Consider the following 22,520-nt stretch of genomic DNA (forward strand, 5'->3'; position numbering starts at 1 on the left):
CACCCACACACCCACGCACAAACACCTCTCCCCCCACATGCACACCCCTCCACACATACACACACACACACACACACCACCTCCACACATACACACACACACCCCCCTCCATATGCACACCCCAACCCCCCCCCCCCCACACACACACACACACATATCCCCCCCCACACCCACACACACACATGCACATACACACACACACACACACAAACACTCCCACACCCCTCCCCCCACACGCACACTCTCCACACAAACACACACACACCCCCCCCCCCCCCCACCCCATCCATTTAAAAAAATATTTTCGTTTAATTAACGATATCTGCCACCCGTGGAAGAACGTCATGCCATGGCATGACGTCATCCGTGGCCCGTGCCGTATGTCAGCGTAAGAAAGAAGTATCCCGTCGATCGAACTTGGTCAAATTTTTCATGATTGTCACCAAATTTGTTGTGCTATTTTGTTAAGTCATCCGAGGCAATACGACAATCGAAATCCGATTTGAAATCAGAGCAAAATTGACGCCGCAAGGTCTGCCTGCACGCATGGAGATTTACCTGAGGAAGAATTCACTTTGGAAATGCGATCCATTTAAAATGTTAGATTTTGAATAACTTCGTCATTTTCAATCGGATTTCCACCAAATAAAGGTCACCATTGCTTGCAGATACCTCTTTCTCCTTAAAATTGAAGACAGGATGAACTTCAGAGCGAGAAATAAGCCGAGGCGGCGGAGAGTTTTACAATGTTAATTTCCAATGTAAATGACAATATCGTGTAGTTTTACGAAAATTCATCAGAATTTGCCCAGATTTGTTGCATTAGAATGTTAACACCCTCTAGCGACTGCCAAATCCGAAGACAATTTAATTTCGAGCTATCCTTAGCTCGTGAGGTGGTTATGTCACTTGGCCTGGTCAAATAAAAGTGGTGTGGTTCTTCTTCTTCAGGCAATAACAACTTCTAGTTTCCAGACCGTACATCCACTCATCTTGAAATTTTGCAGACTTGTTACTCTTCATGATTTCTACTACATTATGAAGTTTCACGTCGATCAATAAAGCGATTCAAGAGATATCCATTTAAAAAAAATATTTTCGTTTAATTAACGATATCTGCCAAACCACGTGACCTATCGCAAATTCTAAAATGACGTTTTAGTAGACTGATATGCTGAACCGATCTGTGAAGTTTCTCCTCGATTGGATCAAAAATGAGGGAGGAGCTAGGTTTTAAAGGTTCATGCTTAAAAACGTCATAACTCTGAAACCATGTGTCGCATGATGTCATGCTCACTCACATTTTTGTTCATCATGGGTATACGATTCTGCTTGCAAAGTTTGGCCTCGAGCTGTTCTGCTGTTGCAGAGAAAAAGGGGTTTTCGTGTTTTCATGAAAAACAATATGACGGCCGAACCACATGACCTGCGACGTCATAATTACCATTAAAATATTCTACAGACCGAGTGCCTCCTATGGTTGATCTCAATCGGCCCTATTATTGCAGAGAAAATGTTTTTTAAAGGAAATTAAAAATTAAAATGGCAATAGCACTGGGAGACATGGCCTGGAAGGACAAAATGGTGTGTTTCTTCTTCTTTCAACAATAAAGACTTATAGCTTCGCGACCGTACATCCAATCATCTTGAAATTTTGCACCCTTGTTCCGCTTGATGAGAGCTACATTGCCTTAAAACTTCAAGTCGATCCATGTAGTGGTTCAAGAGTTACAAGCTTTTTAAAATTTAACTTCCATTATTTATTGCGGCCAAACCATGTGATTTTTCAAAATGTCTCAAGTAACATTGAAACATCCCGCCATGAAGAACATTTGTGTAAAGTTTCCACTCGATATCTCCACAAATTATGGAGGTGATACCATTTCTTGTTTGAGCTTTAAAACGCCATCACTCTGAAACCATGTGTCGGATGATGTCGTGCTCGCTGACTTTTTTGTTCGTCATGGGTATGCGAATATGCATGCCAAGTTTGGGCTCGATCCGTTCAGCCGTTGCGGAGAAAAAGGGTTTTTTGTGTTTTTTTACGAAAAAGAAGATGGCGGCCGAACCATGTGACGTATGACTTCGAAATTTTTCACAAACTGAGTTTGTTTTAACTTAGCATCTGCGAAAAAATCCCATTTTCGGGGGAGAAATTTTTTGTTTGACGAATTCTAACCTCTTAACATTAGCATTTTTAATATACTCGATACACAAGTCTTTTGTTCCCATTGAAGAGTTCTTTAGAACGAGCTATTCGTCAAATTTTTCCATTTAGCCGTTTCGGAGATACAGAGGGGAAAAGTTGAATTTGTTTTACAAGATGGCGCCCACACCACGTGATCTCTGACGTCAGAATTAGCATTATAAAATTTTCGGAGCCGAGGCGATCATTTGTTGAAAATTTCCTGTCAACCTGACCAGCGGTTGCTGAGAACATTAATTATGAAATTTTCGGAGGTGCAAAATAGGGCGGAAGAATAATATAATAATAAGAAAAACTCTTGCAGTAATAATAGGTTTCCTCTCCATTTCATGGAGAGTAAATTGATTGTCATGAAACTTGATTGTAATCAAACTTGATTGTTATGAAACTTGATTGTAATCAAATTTGATTGTCATGAAACTTGATTGTCATGAAACTTGATTGTAATCAAACTTGATTGTCATGAAACTTGATTGTAATCAAACTTGATTGTAATCAAACTTGATTGTAATCAAACTTGATTGTCATGAAACTTGATTGTCATGAAACTTGATTGTAATCAAACTTGATTGTAATCAAACTTGATTGTAATCAAACTTGATTGTAATCAAACTTGATTGTAATCAAACATGATTGTAATCAAACTTGATTGTAATCAAACTTGATTATAATCAAACCTGATTGTAATGAAACTTGATTGTCATGAAACGTGATTGTAATGAAACTTGATTGTAATGAAACTTGATTGTAATGAAACTTGATTGTAATGAAACTTGATTGTAATCAAACTTGATTGTCATGAAACTTGATTATAATCAAACCTGATTGTAATTAAACTTGATTGTAATTAAACTTGATTGTAATTAAACTTGATTGTAACCAAACGTGATTGTAATCAAACTTGATTGTCATGAAACTTGATTATAATCAAACCTGATTGTAATGAAACTTGATTGTAATCAAACTTGATTGTAATGAAACTTGATTGTAATGAAACTTGATTGTAATGAAACTTGATTGTAATGAAACTTGATTGTAATGAAACTTGATTGTAATGAAACTTGATTGTAATGAAACTTGATTGTAATGAAACTTGATTGTAATGAAACTTGATTGTAATCAATCTTGATTGTAATCAATCTTGATTGTAATGAAACTTGATTGTAATCAAACTTGATTGTCATGAAACTTGATTATAATCAAACCTGATTGTAATGAAACTTGATTGTAATGAAACTTGATTGTAATGAAACTTGATTGTAATGAAACTTGATTGTAATGAAACTTGATTGTAATGAAACTTGATTGTAATGAAACTTGATTGTAATGAAACTTGATTGTAATGAAACTTGATTGTAATCAAACTTGATTGTAATCAAACTTGATTGTAATCAAACTTGATTGTAATCAAACTTGATTGTCATGAAACTTGATTGTAATGAAACCTAATTGTCATGAAACTTGATTGTAATCAAACTTGATGTCAACATTCATGATGTGGTAACAAAGGTTCAGAGTTGTCGACAAGATAACGTCAACATTCATGATGCAGTAACAACGGGTCAGATCTGTCAACAAGATAACGTCAACATTCATGATGCAGTAACAAAGGGTCAGAGCTGTCAAAAAGATAACGTCAACATTCATGATGCAGTAACAAAGGGTCAGAGCTGTCAACAATATAACGTCAACATTCATGATGCAGTAACAACGGGTCAGAGCTGTCAAGAAGATAACGTCAACATTCATGATGCAGTAACAAAGGGTCAGAGCTGTCAAGAGGATAACGTCAACATTCATGATGCAGTAACAAAGGATCAGAGCTGTCAAGAAGATAACGTCAACATTCATGATGCAGTAACAAAGAGTCATAGCTGTCGAAAAGATAACGTCAACATTCATAATGCAGTAACAACGGGTCAGAGCTGTCGAAAAGATAACGTCAACATGAATGATGCAGTAACAACGGGTCAGAGCTGTCGAAAAGATAATGTCAACATTCATGATGCGGTAAAGGGTCAGAGCTGTCGACAAGATAACGTCAACATTCATGACGGGGTAGCAAAGGTTACAATCAAGAATTTTCATTCCAAGGATCAGGGCTGGATTTAGACATTTGGAAGCCGCTGGGCAGCCTTCAGTAGTGGAGGCTGAATTTTCTGAATTTGAATTTCTGAATTTGAATTTATGAATTTGAATTTATGATTTTTCTGAAACATTTTCTGAATAAAAATGTACATCTATAAACATCATGATCAATCTATATAAGAATCTAGTTCCTATGTTTCAAGCATAAATAATTTGAATAAGCAAGCAGGCACATCTTTAAACATCATGATCAATTTATAAGAATCGACGAAGTTCCTGTTTCAAGCATAAAGAATTTGAATAAGCAAGCAGGCAAATCTTTAAACATCATGATCAATTTATAAGAATCGACGAAGTTCCTGTTTCAAGCATAAAGAATTTGAATAAGCAAGCAGGCACATCTTTAAACATCATGATCAATTTATAAGAATCAACGAAGTTCCTGTTTCAAGTATAAATAATCTGAATAGTGAATAAGCTAGCAGGTCAATCATGATCAATCCTCAGAATCTAGTAAAGTAACTAATACCTATATTTACAGACCAGGCACTTTACGAGACTTGACCCTTGCAAAGTCTTGGATCAATTTGTCGAAGTCAATCTCTCTGAGAATGTCACATTCAATACTCATCAAGGCCAGGTGACTGAGCCTGTCATGACACATTGTAGTTCTTGATGAACTTCATTTTACTGAATGAACGTTCTCCAGAACAGTTTGCGACCATGAGCACCAAGTACATCCGTCGCATTATCTCGACATTTGGAAATGTATCCGCAACTTTCTTGTCCATCAACAGTTTGTAAAGGAAATGTTCTGTCTCTATCTTATCATCTTCGTATTCCAGTGAATGAGTGAGGAAGGCTGCAAACTGCACAAGTTCAACACCAAGTGTTTTATCTTGATCATCCATGTACTCAGTAACCAATTTTGCTGCAGCTGCTTCGATTTCATCGCAGTCCAGTGATTCCAGTTCATGCAATAAACCGAAAAGAGAACAGGTGTTCTCATAGGCTTCCAATCGTTGCTCCAATGAACTCAGAAACTGATCAATTACTGGAAGAAAATTCTGAACTCGAAATTTTCAGACAGTGAGAGTGCAACTTCTTCTGATCGTCCATATGTGGAGGCCCCATGGTTGTGGAGGCCCCGGGGCAACTGCCCAACTTGCCCATTCCTAAATCCGGGCCAGCCAAGGATGGTAAAACATCATTTCGAAGTTTACCCCCAAGTTGAAGCACCCTGCTCCTGTAACTTCCCATTACTAAAATGATTGTGATACAGCTTACCTGTTTTCATCTCTTTACTCTCCCTCCTGATTTTAGCTCACCTGGAACGAAGTTATAGGGAGCTTAGGCGATGGCGCGTTTGTCCGTCCTTCCGTCCGTCCGTCCGTTCGTTCGTCAACACTTGAAACTTCTTCTCCGAAACCGCTGATGGGATTGTGACCAAATTTGGCACAAATTACATTTGTTGTGTAGTGACTAAAGTTTGTTCACGGCATTAACAAAATTGGGGTCTAAGGGGATTTACCGGGTGTCAAAGTGGATCCAGGTATGACCCCCCAAAATAGGTATTTGCTTTCTTCTCTGAAACTGCACAGACTATTTCGATGAAACTCGGCCACAACCTTCACCACCCGTGATGTACCAAAGTTTGTTCACCGCAATAAAAAAAAATCTGCCCCTTTGGGCGTCTACGGGGGGAGGGGGGGTTGCCCCCCAAAATAGGTATTTGCTTTTTTCTCAGAAACTACACACGCAATTTCGATGAAACTTTACCACAGCCTTCATCACCCATGATGTATCAATGTTTGTTCGCAGGATTAGACAAGAACCTTGAAGACGACGTAACAAAGTACACCGCTTTAATGCATAACCACGAGTTTAAACTACATTTCCAACAAATATGAAAACTATTTTCATATCACAATGTTAAATATAGAATACATAGAAAATAATGTTTTAAAAAAAGGAGCCCTATCTTCCAATGGTAAAAAATTCCTGGATCTGGAATAATATCCTGAGCTTCACCAAAAACTAATCAATTTTTCCTTATCCCAAGGGCAATCATCCCACCAACTTTCATCCAAATCCGTTCAAAACTTTTCCAGATATCTTGTTCACAAACACACACACGGACACGAGTGAATGCATTACTCCCTGGCGGGAGTAAAAATTGGGGTCTGAGGAGGTATACTGGGTTGGGGATGGGGGGGGGGGGTTGCCCCCCAATATAGGTATTTTTTTGTTTGTTTGTTTCAAGTCTTATGATTATGTTAGTATGATTCTACATGCTGCCCTGTCTTCTAGCAACCATTGAAATTGGTTTCAAATACCTTTATTCAGTGCAGTATACTGTTTATTCAACAGGTGTATTGCCCCTCTGGTTCTTTCTTTTCTACAGAGAGTGAGATTGCAACGAGAGAGTGTGACATTGACTATAACCGACAATGTGATTGCCGGGAAGATTTCCACAGGAAAGGGAGCAAGTGTGAGTTGGAGGAGTCTGAGATGTAATCAAACAATGTTCATGTTTAGTTATGGAATGTTTTCCAGAGAGAAAATACAGAAGATGAAATTAAAAGATAAACAAAGTTTAAAACACAGAAATAAACATCGATGATGTGTTTTTAAGGCAAATGTTCAGGATTTGTTAGTACGAGAAATATAATTTATAAACCAAGGAAAAGAGAATTACTGCACATCAATTATGTTGATCCATCCTTCAACAATTCCTATCTTTGGAAATCATCCCTGGTCTCACTAATTGGACACTTGTTTATCTTCTTCCCCACAAAAGGTGAACCTGTTTTTCAAACCACTGCATCCACATCTACATCTACCGAGTCTCCTCCCTGGTGGTTCTTTCTTCTTTTGTTGATTGGACTCTTCCTGATCTTGTTATTCATTTCACCTTTCGGTAAGTCTTAACTGTGAGGTTATACTTGGGAAGAGGGAAGGTCTCTGAGTGGGAAGGAATCATGTTCTCTCGTGTAACCTTGTGAATTTTTCAGAAAGATGAAAACTGATTTTGTAAGTTGTTGATGATGAAACTTTCTGTTCAAGGAATGTGAAAAACACCTTTCTCATCTATTATTTTCTTGTCTTTTCAGTGAGACAAAGGTTTTGTCCACAGGTAGGCCTGGAATCGTTTACCTATGTTAAGTACCATTTGAAATCTTTGCTTCAATTAATTTGACAATGATGGATGATAACCTTGTACATGATTTTCAGAACAATTAGAGTAAATTAACTAGTCTTCCAAGGCATGTGCCTCATGGCTTTCACCCTTGTTGGAATTATATTGGGATCACTGTACAGTGTACACCCTTCCAGTCTAGTTTCAAATAGTTACATAATGCTGGGACTATCCCCTGAAAAGCACCGATTTCAGGTGTCCCAAGGGGGGGTGGGAGGGAGGTGAGGGTGGTAGGGCAATCTATCGGTCAACAACCTCCTGTCCATCTCAAAGGTATCGCCTCGAAAAAAATTAAATAAGTAAATACAATATCACCCCCTACTTTCCCCAACCTCTTACCCTTTGTTTAATGTCTTAAATACTATATATATATATATATATATATATATATATATATATATATATATATATATATATATATATATATACATACATATATATATATATATATATATATATATATATATATATATATATATATATATATATATATATATATATATATATATATATATATAAATACAGTCACGTGAAAAAGTAAGTACACCCCGTGTAAAGTTTTGACTTTTTCAACATATATCAACATACAGCTATTTTTTTTTTTGTATACAAGATCGAGGCTCGTGAAAGAGCGAAAATTAATCACACAGAAAGACAAACAGACACATAAAACAAATAACATCGGGAGCGGTAGACAAGATGGGGAGAGAGGGGGAAGGACACAAACACAACATTTGAGAGCAGGGACCGAGAGACATGGAGACATCGAGAGATCTGTGGGAGGGAGAGGGCTTTGGGGGGAGGCATGTGAAGGGGGGGAGGCATGTGAAGGGGGGGGGGGGTGGGAGAGGTATAAACATATGGACACTGCCAGGATTTCCAGGAAATAAGTTGGAATTTCAAACAAGGTGGATCTGGGGTGAATTAGTGGGGGTAGAAAAGATCAAGGTTATGGATGGGGGAAGATAAGAGATGGTGGTGAACAGCTGTTTTAAAGACCTGGAGGGAGGAGAGAGATTGAAGGGAGTGTGGGAGTTTGTTCCACAGGCGGGAGAAAAGAGGAATGAAAGAGTGAAGGTGAGCAGAGAGCCGAGATTTCGGCAGTTTAACCATCAGAGGGTTGCTGGCAGATCTTGTGCGACCTGTAGGAATATTTGGGGGACAGAGCACGGAGAGAGCTGGGGGAGCAAGGCCGGAGAGGAGTCGGTAGAAGACAGAAAGACCACCTACCTGCCTGCGGTGAGTGAGTGAAAGGCCCTCAGAGATAGCTTCATCGCGGGAGATTCCAATGATTTTGAAAGCTTTGGATTCAACAGCGTGAAGCCGAGCCAGGTGTGAGGCAGGAGCACCAGCCCATAGGGGAGAACAGTATTCCATTGAGCTGCGGATGAAAGCCTTGTATGTGGTGAGGAGCTCAGGTGTGCCGAGGAAGGACTTCGCACGACGGAGGATGCCCAGTCGGCGACTGGCTTTGGAGGCCAGCTTGGAAATGTGGTTTTCCCAAGAAAGATCATGGCAGATAGTGAGACCCAAAAGCTTGAGTGACAGAACTTCTTGGAGAGGATTGTTGAGAAAGTAGATGGGAGGGTTGTCCAGTCGATCTCTTCGGAGAGACATAGTAAGAGAGTGAGATTTGGCAGGATTGAAAGACATGTTCCACTTGTTTGACCAGTCTGTGATTTTGTCCAGGTCTTCAGAGAGTGAGGAGGCTGCAGACTGCCTATCTGAGGGAAGAGGAATGGAGCGGCAGAGAGTGGAGTCATCAGCAAAGAGATAGAGAGGATTTTCCAGAGAGTCAGAGAGATCATTGATAAAGACCAGAAAAAGCACAGGGCCCAGCACACTTCCTTGGGGAACTCCAGCCTGAACAGGAAGGGGAGATGAGAGAAATCCATTCAGGGCCACACGTTGACTACGACCAGAGAGGAAGTCCGCAAGCCATGCATGGAGATTTCCATGGATACCATAGGAGGAGAGTTTGGTGAGCAGAGCTGGGTGCCAGACCGTATCAAAGGCCCTTGATATGTCAAGGGAGACAGCTCTGATTTCCTGTTTGGCATTCAGGACCTCCATCCATTGTTGAGACAGCAGAAGCAGCATGTCCAGAGTAGAGTGACCTGGTCTGAAACCAAATTGATGATCAGAGATCAAGCCATTGGAGAAGAGGAAAGATTTCATATCCGAAGCAATGATGGATTCCATGACTTTGCAGATAATTGGGAGCAGGCTGATTGGTCTGTAGTTGCAAGGATCTGTTTTTGCACCTTTTTTGTGTAAAGCGGTAATGTTAGCTGATTTCCAGGATGCTGGCAGATGACCTTGAGCAAAAGATAGGGTGAAAAGAACAGAGAGAGGGTGAGATAGAGCGGCAGAGCAGGATTTTAGGACCTGTGGGCTGATGCCGTCTGGTCCAGTTGCAGAATCAGAGTCGAGGTTTGACAAAAACTCCTCCACCTTGTCAGGAGAGAAGGACACAGAGTCCAGGAGCATTTGGGTTCGACTGGGAAAGGTGGGAACAGAGAGAGATGGGTTTGGGACTAAGGATTTCGAGGCGAACACAGAGTTGAGGCATTCGGCTTTGTCACGTGCGATGTCAACTGTGTGGCCATTTGAGGTAAGGGAGGGGATGGAGGGGGAACAAACACCAGAAACGGATTTGACCAGACGCCACCAGGATTTGGAGGAAGGAGACAGGTTTGAGAGTTCATTCTTGAGTGAGGAGAGATAGTGCATCCTGGCACTCCTGAGGGTAGACACACACTTGTTCCGAGCTTGGTGGAAGGAACTGAGATTTCCTTCAGTTGGATTAGCCTTCCAAGAGGCAAAGGCAAGTTGTTTCAGGGCAACTGCCTCACCACAAGATTCAGTGTACCATGGACGGGAGGAAGGGTAAGACAATTGAAGGCGAGATGGGATAAATCTGTGCATGAGAGAGATCAGTTTGCTTTGGAAGAATTCCCAGGAAGAATTGATGTCAGAGGCAGTGGAGATGGGAGACCAATCCAGACGATTGATGGCTGCTTGAAGACCGTCCCAGTCGGCCTGAGTGAAATGCCAGACTCGTCGACGCTGAGGAGGCTCTCTGAGAATGGCCAGAGAGATGTCCACTTTGACAAGCACATGATCAGAAGAACCGATTGGAGCAGAAGAAGAGCAGCAGACATTAGCAGGGAAGTTTGTCATAACCAAGTCTAGAAGAGAAGATACTCCATTGGCTGAGATCCGGGTCGGGAAATTGACAGATTGTGTCAATCCCAGTGAGTCACAGAAGTCCTTTGCTGAGGTGCCATGACTAGTGAGAGAGGAACCCACACCCAACCAGGTGGCATGATGACAGTTGAAGTCACCACATATGAGGAAGAGAGAGTTGGGATGAGTGGATAGAAGTTGGTCCATGTTGTCAGACATTGAAATGTAGATGGAGTCATCACTGTTTGGGGGACGGTACAGAACACATATGAACAAAAGGTGGGAGCGGAGAGGAAGCCGTAACCAGAGGTACTCCTGCGGGTGAGGAGGAAAGAGAGCAGTGCAAGGAGAGTGAGGAAGAGAGTTTTTGACAAAGATAGCCACCCCACCACCAGGCCGAGGCTCAGGTCTATCATACCGGAGGAGGGAGTAACCAGGAAGAGATATTAAGGAATCAGAGACATCTTGAAGGAGGAAAGTCTCTGTTAAGCAGATCAAGTCTGGATTGTCAGAAGCAACCTGTATGGAGAGATCAGTCAGGTTTGAGCGAAGGCCCCGGATGTTTGAGGTCCATACCGTTAATGAAGAGAGAGGGGGAGCATCGGGTACAGGACAGGGGAGGGGAGGAGTAGGGTAAGATGAAGGATGAGAGGGGGAGGTAGGGAGAGCAGTTGATAGTGTTTCAGATGTTGCAGAAGAGTTCCAAGAAAGGGAAGGATGAGGAGGATGAAAGGTTTGCTGGTGAAGGGATGCGACACAGTGAGGGGTTGTTTGAGGGGGGGCAGAGGAAAGTAGAAGGTTTGGGGGGGTGGAGGTATGAGATAGAAGGGAGACGAAGTGGGGAGGAGGCAGCTTGGAGGAGGAGGGGGGAGGAGAGAGAATTGGAGAGGAATGGTATGGGGGGAGAATTGAATGGGAGGGATTGGGGGGGAGTTTTGAAGGGGAGGAGTGAGGGGGGAGTTTAGGAGGGGAGGGGCAAGGGGGGAGTTTTGGAGGGAAGGGGAAAGGGGGGAGATCAGGAGTGGAGGGGCAAGGGGGGGATTAGGAGGGGAGGGGCAAAGGGGAAGTTTATGAGGGGAAGGGCAAGGGGGGAGTTCAGGAGTGGAGGGGCAAGGGGGGAGTTTAAGAGTGGAGGGGCAAGGGGGAAGTTTCGGAGTGTAGGTGCAAGGGGGGGGATTTGGATGGGAGGGGCAAGAGGGGAGTTTAGAAAGTGGATGATTAATGAAAGACGAACATTGATAACAAATTGGGTTTGTTGTGATTTTCAAGTAAGCAATCCGGTTCAGGATGATGGAGGAGGGATGGAATGAATGTGAATTTAGACCATGTAGTGAGGGAGACGTATAAGATATTGAATTTCTTTTTTTTGAAGTGGAATGAGTTGGAGAGGAAATTGAGAAAAGCCTTTTAAATAGGAAGAAAAACAGCGTGTTGTAATATACCACTGAATAAAAAACAGAAGGGGAAAGGTTAAGCATATTTTAAAATATTTAAACAGAACTATGAACAATCTTATATGCACAAAAATACCAACGGGGGGAGAGCCGAGAGGGACCACCACGAGTCACGTGAACAGGGCAAACGGTGGATGGCAAGGAGATAATGGGGGTGGGGCGAACAGCACACCTGGACAGAAAATACAGGATGAGACAACAGTACACGTGGAGAAAATAAAATAAATGTTTTTGTTTTTTTTTGTTTTTTTTTGGGGGGGGGGGGGGGTGGTGGGGAATTAGAACGTTAGACAGTATTATGTTCGGGGTAGAAGGGAAAAAACCAAGAGCCAAGCAAAACACACTTAAGTTAACAAAACACCGACGGGGGTACAACTACAAGGCCACACACAAGGGCAGAAAACGATTAATTAATTACGAGTTACAGGAAATTCAAACCAAAACTAACTATAATCAAACAATATCACATGGACGATAAAATAACGAATTGAAATTTGACAATCTATCTGGGGAAATGGGGGAGAAACACGTGGTCGAAGAACGAACGAACGAATAAGAATGAATAAACGAATGAGCACAGAGAAGGTAGTCTTTTTTTTTTTTTTTTTTTTTTGAGTTGAGATTTACATAAGGAAGTAGGCTTTGGGGTGGAAAGACTGCGAAAACAGAGAACGAAAGTTATTGGATCACAAACGACAGGCGCTGAGAGAAAAACAAAGCCTCAAGGTTGTACAGTGTACACTGTACAAGACCTCGAGACGACACGAATTAACGCGATTTTCAATACAGGTATGAAAGATTTGCACCGAAAATCTTTGACGGGACAATAAACGTACATACACCATAAAAGAAATACAGTTATAACGAAAATACAAATTGGAACAATGACTTAACTTCGATTTCGATGGAGAGCGTGGAGACCTGCGAAAAAACGAACCGTCGCCAGCAAGACCGGAAACGGAAGTGATTTAGATCCAGGTATTTGATCTTCATTTCAACAATATTGATAGATAAAGGTGATATAATACAACAAATATCATGAAACATTCACATTTTGTAGTCCATTGTATAATTTAAATAAACATAAATGCAAATTTCGCATGTGGAAAAAGTAAGTACACCCTTGGCTCTAATAGGTGGTATTGCCCCCTTTGGCAGAAACAACCTCAAGTAGGCATTTCTTATAACTGTCTACCAGTCTCTGACATCGACTGGGAGAAATTTTTGCCCACTCCTCCATGCAGAATTCTTTCAGCTGTGCGATGTTTGAGGGGTTTCTTGCATGCACAGCTCGTTTCAAATCCCCCCACAACTTCTCGATGGGATTTAGATCCAGGGTTTGACTTGGCCATTCCAGAACCCTCCATTTCTTTCTTTTCAGCCATTCCTTGGTGGATTTACTGGTATGTTTAGGGTCATTGTCATGCTGCAAGGTTCACCTTCGGTTGAGCTTCAACTTTCCAACAGATGGCCTCACATTATCGTCAAGCACCCTCTGGTACAATGAAGAATTCAGAGTGGATTCTATGATGGTGAGCTGCCCAGGCCCTGATGCAGCAAAGCTGCCCCAAACCATAATATTTCCACCACCATGCTTTACAGTTGGTATCAGGTTATTGTGGTCAAATGCTGTCTTTGGTATTTGCCAAAACATGTCTTCTGGTACTGTGGCCAAATAGCTCTACCTTTGACTCATCTGTACAGAGCACATTGTTCCAGAAGTGCTGGTCTTTGCCAGGGAAATCATTGGCAAACTTTAGTCTTGCCCTGATGTTCTTTCTGGACAGCAAAGGTTTCCTCCTGGCACACCTCCCATGTAGATCAAATTTGTGCAGCCTCTTTCTAATGGTAGACTCGTGCACTTTGACATCAACAGTGGCAAGAGCTACCTGTAGGTCCTGTGATGACATTCTGGGGTTCTTAAAGACTTCTTTCAGCATCTTGCGGTCTGCTGTCGGGCTGAACTTGCTGGGACGGCCTGGCCTGAACAAGTTGGCAGTTGTTTGGAATTTTCTCCACTTGTAGGTTTTCTTCCGGACAGTCAAATGATTGATTTCAAATTGTTTGCAGATCTTTTTAAATCCCTTCCCAGACTCGTAGGCATCTATAACCTTCTTTGTGAAGGCCTCAGAGAGCTCTTTTGATCTGGGCATGGTGACGACGCACACTTCAACAACAAAGAGCAAACCAAACTAAATGTCTGAGGTTTAAATAAGACAGGTTCCTCCAAGATCCTCTCTAACGATGTTCTAATCATTTGCACCTGAGCTGGTGCACCTGATTCTAATTTTATTTATTTTAAGTAGTGATAAATGTAGGGGTGTAATTTGCATTTATGTTTCTTAAAATTTTACAATGGACTACAAAATGTAAATGTTTCATGATATTTGTTATATTATATCACCTTTATCTATCAATATTGTTGAAATGAAGATCAAATAGCTGTATGTTGAAATATGTTGAAAAAGTCAAAACTTTACATGGGGTGTACTTACTTTTTCACGTGACTGTATGTATATATATATGTCGGTCGAAGACCTCAAGGGAAGGAAGAAGAAGAAGATCAGAGCAACAATGTTTAATGAAATCGATTACAAACACACAGTGTGGAGCAAGGCTCAAAAATGCACCGCCTGACATGCAGCGGGCAATTCCTCAAGACACTCGCTGCAAAATAAGCAAAAAGGCATTTCATATATAGGAAAATATCAGACAAGAATCTGCGCTAAAGACAAAGCAAAACTGAGCCGTAAAGGCCCACCTACCATCGTCCCTTCCTACAGAAGGCCAAACTTAGACATAAAAGATGTAAGCATAGGATAATGATTGAATACACATGCTGAATACACAACAATCAAAGGATATGTAATGTCTATATTTCTTTCCAAGGTTGGTTACGTCCTTGATTTAGGAGACATACTAGAAACTACAAAGATATATAATTAATTATTCCCTTTGTGAAGAAGGCGTTTGGCAACATGTTTTCCCTGTACGTGGGCGGTGAGCATATTATCTACTGTCTGGCACATACATTCAAGGACTTGTTTATTGGGCTAAGGATCCACCCTGCACCTCGAGTCTCGAAACCACATTTTGTCCACCCGCCTCTGCCTGCAGCTGAGTTCAAATCAGTTTTCAGAAGCACGATATATAATTTCAGATGTTATGATCAATTGAGTCATGGGGTTTAAACCCTAATGGCTAACAGTTCCTCCCTTTGTCTTTACATGACAACTCCTTGGAAAGACACCGTATACCCCAGTGGTCAGCATCCCAATTAGTCACATGCCAGGCGCGACACAGCGTCACGCATGCTCAAAGAAAGATATCGGCCCTAACTGGCCGTCTAACATTCAACGCATAAATTGTTAGCCATAATTCGCGACGACGACGCCTGGTTAGGAGATTGCTGCCGCCCGGCCAGATCCCGAATCCACCCTCGGCACGGCGTAGGTGCGACCCAGTTGCCAGCCAGATTTGGGGCCCTCCTTATGCAGGTGTGGTCCTCGCGAATCAGGGCAAACAATCGACGTCCAATGCCATCAAGCCTTGTACATGTGATTGCTCTGTGGAAGAAAAGGAGGCACATTCGTCATCACCAATATCCATCTCCTCATAATCACAAATCTCCATCTCCACATAGTCTGTGTCAACGTCAGTATTCAAAGTGTTGGGTGTTTTAAGCTGAGACGATCCCAAAGTGGTTGTTACGGGTGGTGTAAGTGGTGGTGAGGGTGGTTCTCCCGGATATCCCGGATACATGTTTGCCATCCGCTCCTCACTGCTGGCATAATAGCAATAGCTCTTAAAAGAACCTACACTTTCTAAATCACAGGTATAATCATCCCAACTAAAATCATAATCATTATCAGAATCCCAAGCATCAATAGGTTCATCGATTTCAAGCCAGGAATCATAGATCCCTAAAGCCACATCCTCTTGCCACGAAACTTCGAGGCCATCAACCCAATCGTGGGGGTCCGAGACGATAGAGTTGGCTGGTTCACCAATGGCCTTTGGATCCTTCCCATATAGTGAAAGTAACATCCCGTTGGTGGTGGTGGGTGGGGTCCATCCTGTGAAACATTTTCTCACACAAATCATGATTAGGGATTTCATTATAACTACGGTGAGTACGATTCCCACGATTATGGCCAGGCCTGTCAATAGCCATTTTACAATGACCCCTGTCCATCCTCTGAACCAGGCTGATATGCTGGACCATACATTATTGGCTTCTTCCCTTTCCTTTCGGCTATCCGTGAGATCCTGGGTCGCGGCCTTAAGCCGAATGATTGAGGCCTCTATGCCTTCCGAGTGATCTGGGATATATGTGCAGCATTTTCCATCGATCACCCCACATACTCCTCCCTTTTCTGCTAACAACATATCCAAAGCCACTCGATTCTGCATCACCATTGTTCGCATATGCACTAATTCGTCTTCCAATTGTAGTTCTGCGATTCGAGTTTCGTTTCCAATTCGTTCCATTACTAATGCGAGACTATCTATTCGCCAATCATTCATAGTCACTCCCGCTTGGGGAAAAAATGCTCCTAGTAGGACCTGCCACCAGCGTCCGTCCAGTCTTACTGTTCCATCCGGGTTCCAAAGAGAGAATCGTTTCTTCCTCTCGTGGGTAGGGGTGTACCCTGTTTCATTAAAATGATCTACCAAATTTACCTTGGGAAAAATGGATCCCAGATAACAAGTCCCTCCCCACTGGTCGGGTAGGTATGGATATGCCTTATTTCCGCAAATAAACATCACTCCATGGGGTGGGATAAGGGCCGAGGCCATGCATTTACTGATCTCAACGCGGGTGGCGCTTGGTGCTCCCCAAGATATGGTTAGCTTGGTTACGTTATGCTGGGCTTGGTCATCTATGGTTATTACAAGGGGGCCCCCCTTTTCTCTCCCTCTGGTGTCGGATGGCAGGGTATGGGTGCATTCCGAGGTTCCCATCTGAACGTGTCCCTTTCCTATAAGACACACCCGTCCCTTTTGCTCTGTCACCCAGACTGGATCAGGTGGTTTGTCTAACAAAGCCTGCTTAATGGGTGGGGTATATCGAAACTCCCGGGAACACACTGCTGGGGATTTTGGGCCTATCAGTTCCAAGGTTGTGGTCAGACATGGGGTACGCAAGGGTCCTGAGCACATATCTCGTAGGGACAGGGGCAGCACTACCATTTCTATCCCTGTCGTACTGGTGTGAGGAAAATGCATACACACCCAACAACGTGATCGGTTCTGTACCTTCGCCATTGCACGGGTCACTGTCCAATACGTATTTTCCTTTGGCTTTTTCTTGCTTTCGATCCGTGGGTGCGGAATTAATATGTGTGAGATGCATGGTGGCCTATAGTCGTAGGGGGAGCTCTGTGACGTCATGAATTCACATTGTAGTAACAGAGTAGTGCCGCTGTTCAGTAATACATGCGTGGTTAAATTGTTCGAGTCCTTTCCCCATTTGTAACCTGCCCTGGCCATGTTTACTATTGGTGCGCCGCCTTGTCGTGGCGCTTGCTTCAAACGACTGAGGGCAGCAAAACCTGTCTTCCTGTGAGTCTGTGTACAACGCCCTCCACATTATCCGTGTCCATACGTCTTCCTTCATGTGGCAGCAGGGTATATTTATCCTCTGACCCCAGATAACTCTCTGCCGGTAGACCTTAACGGTTTGGTCGCCATATGCATATGTCTCCGTGTTCGCCCATGCCCTCGTGTCCCCCCACTTGAGGCGTGACACGGCAGGTGCAGTGCTGGCAGAGCGGTATATTAAACTAAGTGTGATTGCCACCCCTAACAGGCGGTGGTGCAGCATCCTCGATCTGTGGTGGTGCGTTTGAGGTGTCTGTGTTTGTGGGTATGGCCAACTTACAATGTGTGGCATGTACCCAGGACGACTTGCCCTCACAAAACACCGCTGTTGGTGTGATCAGAAGAACTTGGTATGGCCCCGTCCACCTTGGTTCGAGCGCAGTCTTACGGGTGAAATGCTTCACCAGCACGTAATCTCCTGCCTCGAAGGTGTGGATAGGCTTGCTTGTTGGCTCCGGCAGGGCCTCCCGAACACGTTCATGTATGCTGCGCGCCACATGGGACAGACCTATGCAAAACTTTAGAAGCATGTCATCCATGATAGGTAATTCAAGGGCTGCCATATCCACTGGCGCCGATACCGGCAAACTCATGGGCCGACCCATTAATATCTCGTGCGGAGAGAGACCAGTGGTGCGCCCTGGAGTAGAGCGCACGCTCATTAACGCTAGCGGAAGGGCCTCCGGCCACTTGAGGCCTGTCTCGTCGCAAATCTTTGCCAACTTACCTTTCAGTGTGCCATTCGTTCGTTCTATAAGTCCCGCCGACTGCGGGTGGTAAACACAGTGGAACGACTGTATCACTCCCAAGGCCTTTAACATGGCTTTAATGACGTCCCCTGTGAAGTGCCCGCCCTGATCGGATGACACTTTCTGCGGGACGCCGAATCGACATATAAAGTGCCGCAAAAGGCACTTGGCCACCGTTATAGCGTCAGCCTTGATGCATGGGTAGGCCTCTACCCACTTGGTGAACATGTCCACCACTACCAATACATGCTTAAAGGACATACAAGGCGGTAAATTGAAAAAATCGAACTGGACATGACAGAACGGCCCGACCGGAGCCGGGTGACCCGCGTTGTGGCGGCGCCTGGGGGGAGCCCCCCTATTATGCCGTTGACATATAGCGCACGAGCGACAGACCATGGTAACCACAGCCGAAAGGCCTGGTGCTGCCCAGGTGGAAGTGACCTGCCTCATCACCCCCCTATGGCACACATGGCCATTTTGATGCGCCATGCGTGCCAACCATGGCAATAAAGCTCGCGGTGCCATGGGTTTGTCATTAATCGTCCACATTTGTCCTTCTGCGGGGCGCTGAGCTCCCAATTTAATCCAATCTTGATGTTCTACGTTTGAGGCCGCGGCTTGTAATTGTATTACATCGAACTCTGTAGGTGCGGATGTCGGAACGTCTGTCTGGGCGGTCGCTTTAGCGCCCTGTTTGCGCGTAACTACTGGCATATTATACCCAACCTGTTGGTTTGCCGCTTGTGCTGCTGCTTCGTCGGCTCGGGCGTTTCCACGGGCCACAGCGTCGTTTGTACGCTGGTGACCTCGGCATTTAACTACAGCTATTTCACGTGGAAGCATAATACTATGAAGCAGATTTCGCACTAAGTCCCCATTTTTAATGAGTGCTCCCGCTGAAGTGAGGAACCCTCTCATTTTACATATGGCCCCTTTGTCGTGGACCACTCCGTGTGCGTATGCCGAGTCAGTATAAATTGTCACTGCCTTTTCCTCGCTTACTTCGCACGCTCTCGTGAGTGCGTACAGTTCAGCTTGTTGTGCTGACCAGGTGGGCGGGAGGCGGCCGCTTTCGACCGTCTCCGTATCCGAGCATACTGCGTACCCAGATAACAGGGATCCGTCCCAGCCCGTTTGGCTGAACCATCGACGTAATAGGTGTGATCGGCTTCCTGTAGCGGAGTGTCCTGTAAGTCAGGCCTTACCGTTGATATTAATTGGACCACGTCCGTACAAACGTGCGGGATTCCCTCCTCCTTTGTTGGCAAAAGTGTCGCTGGGTTAAGAACGGTACACCGCATCACCGTCACGTTGGGTGCCATAATTAATGCTGTTTCGTATTGCATCAGTCGAGTGGCTGTGAGATGCTGTGTGTTTCACTGTTGTAGTAGCGTATGGACGCAATGCGGTACCTGTAAAAGGACCGGATGTCCCATTACTATGTCGGCCGTCCGCTCAACTGCGTATCGGGCAGCCGCCACGGCTTGTAAGCACAGCGGAAAGCCTTGTTCTACCGCATCAAGCTTTTTGCTGAAATAGGCTACCGGACGTTCCCTATCTCCATGAGTCTGAGTTAACACGGATTGCGCGAATCCCCCTACTGCATGGGTGAAAAGTGTGAAGGCCTTTTTATAGTCAGGAAGGCCCAAAGTTGGGGCCGTTACCAGGGCTCGTTTGAGTCCTTCGTAGCAGCGTATTTGATTGTCCGTCCAGTTCACCATCCGTGGCTGGTCGTTTTTCGTCGCCTCATACAGAGGTTTTGCTAGTAACGCATAGTCAATTATCCATGTACGACAATACCCTGCCATTCCCAAAAATCGCAACACCTCCCTTTGTGTATGAGGCAACGGGGTTTCCATGATGGCCGTGACCCGGCTCGCGTTGAGCTCGCGTCTCCCATGCGAAATCGCGTGTCCCAAGTATGTAACTATCTCCCGCACAAATTGCAATTTTTCCCGGCCTACTTTGTGGCCTTTCTCGGCTAGCGCATTTAACAGCGCTAGTGAATCCGTCTCGCAGGCTGCCTTGGATGGAGAGCAGATTAATAAGTCGTCGATGTACTGCAACAGCACCGAGCCGCCTTCCAATTGGACATCTGCGAGATCGCGGTGCAGCGCTCGTGAAAACAAGGTCGGGCTATCTGCGAAACCCTGCGGAAGCACTGTCCAGGTGAATTGTCTCCCCCTAAAGGTGAAAGCGAAGAGGTACTGGGACTCTGGAGCAATTGGTACTGAAAAGAAGGCGGAACACAAGTCTATGACTGTAAAATGTGTAGCATCTGGCGGAATGGAAGTCATCAGAACTTCTGCATTTGGTACAACTGGATGAATACCCTGAATTATTTTATTAATCTCTCGCAAATCCTGCACAAATCGCCACTTTCCTGTCATTGGTTTTGGCACTGGGAAAACGGGGGTATTACATGGGCTATTAGTTTCGATTATTATTCCCTGCTGCACGAGCGATTCTATCACCGGAAAAATGCCTGCGTCAGCCTCGTGCCGAAGTGGGTACTGCCGAATGTGTGGTAAAGGTAACCCTTCTTTAATTGGAATCACCAACGGGGGTGCATCCCTAATGCGCCCTACTTCATTCTCGTGTTGCGCCCATAGTGACGGGGTGACGGTGTCGAGCAATCCATCGGAGTCCCCTGGGGTCGTGGGGACCGCTCTAACCATGTGTGCCGCTTTGGGTGGCAGTTCCACCATCTCAAATCGAACTCGTCTGTCCTGAGGTGCCAAATTAATTATGAACCCTTCATTGTTGTCCAACACATGGACCGTTCGGTGTTCAACATTGTATCGACGCCTTACTGGCGTTTTCCGCAGTCGGTCCATCATCCATCCAATGCTCTCGGGTGGCCATCCTCTGGCGGTGCTAAGGGTAACATGCGCTACCATCCCCTCGGGGTACTTAGCCTTTGATCTCTGGCGCGGCGACAAGGTTACCGTAATCCCAATGCCCTCTCGGCCAATCCATATGTGTGATAATTGAAGATCAGAGGTTTCCCCTAAAGCTGCCGCAACCATGTCTAAATAATAATCATCGCTCCCAGTCGCGTCATAACATGCGGTGCAATGCGGCGGGTTGTATTTCAAATTTGTGGCTATGTGGTGTTCTTCTAGCCAATCACGAATTTCTTGCGTTTGCGCGCCAATCGTGTCGATCACATGGGTCCATGTTGCTAGAGCCCCTTCCTCCAACCGCCACCAATACACGGTTGGGCTGGCGCGCTGCAATGCCATCATTAACAAATCGCGGTTCGATTCTCCGACGTCGACGTATACACCTTCTTTGGTGCACGCAATGTTACAACCTAATCGACACAGCAAATCCCGTCCTAGTAAATTAGTTGGGGCAGTAGTGGTCATGAGAAATACATGCTTAGCTTCTAGCGGTCCGAGCATTACTCGGGTCTCCTTTGATACGGGGAGAGCTTCTAATTTTCCTGAAACGCCCTGGATTTGGACGCTCTTGTGTGTGGGTTTCAAAGTAGGTAGTTGTCCCTTATTGATACAACTGCGAGTCGCACCAGTATCCACTAAGAATTCTAGTGGTTGTCCATTTACATCTAACGTCAAGGTCGGTTCCTCATCTGGGGTCATTGTTATCAATGGACATTCCTTTGGCGGCCCGCATTCGTCCCGTCAATAGGCGTTTCCATATGACGGCCCTTGCTGTCCCTGGGGTCCTCGTGGTCCCCTTGGATAATTTGGACAATCCCATCTCCAGTGGCCCATCTGTCCACATTCAAAGCATGCCCCTCTCCCTGGGGGTCCCTGTCCTGGACCCCCCTGTTGGTTTTGTTGGTTTGGCCTTCGCCCCCCTTTGTAGGGAGGTGGGCGCCCTTGCCCTCCCCTCGGCATTTGTTGGACTGGGGCACAAGGCCCGTATGGCATGCCCGAATTGGGGGTAACCCATGGGGTGGGGCCCATATTGGAGGGTCCTAATTGCGGTGCCCATCCTGGCATGGGTGTTTGTGGTGGCCAATAGGCCGGTGGGGGACCTAGCACAGAACATGGTGGAGC

At 44.6% G+C, this 22,520-nt stretch overlaps 1 protein-coding gene across 2 annotated transcripts in view; it reads left to right on the forward strand.

Annotated features, from left to right (window-relative positions):
- Positions 1-22,520, forward strand: part of LOC137416165 (uncharacterized) — a 146,751-nt gene that overhangs the window by 40,402 nt on the left and 83,829 nt on the right. For both annotated transcript variants that reach the window (XM_068101712.2, XM_068101692.2), the window contains exons 6-8: positions 6,699-6,785; positions 7,095-7,214; positions 7,408-7,430. In XM_068101712.2, the coding sequence (XP_067957813.2) occupies positions 6,699-6,785; positions 7,095-7,214; positions 7,408-7,430 (230 nt within the window). The remainder of the gene's footprint in view (positions 1-6,698; positions 6,786-7,094; positions 7,215-7,407; positions 7,431-22,520) is intronic.

Source organism: Myxine glutinosa, chromosome 1 (assembly GCF_964187855.1).
Source record: "Myxine glutinosa chromosome 1, kmMyxGlut1.1, whole genome shotgun sequence".
NCBI classification, from domain to species: Eukaryota; Metazoa; Chordata; class Myxini; order Myxiniformes; family Myxinidae; genus Myxine; species Myxine glutinosa.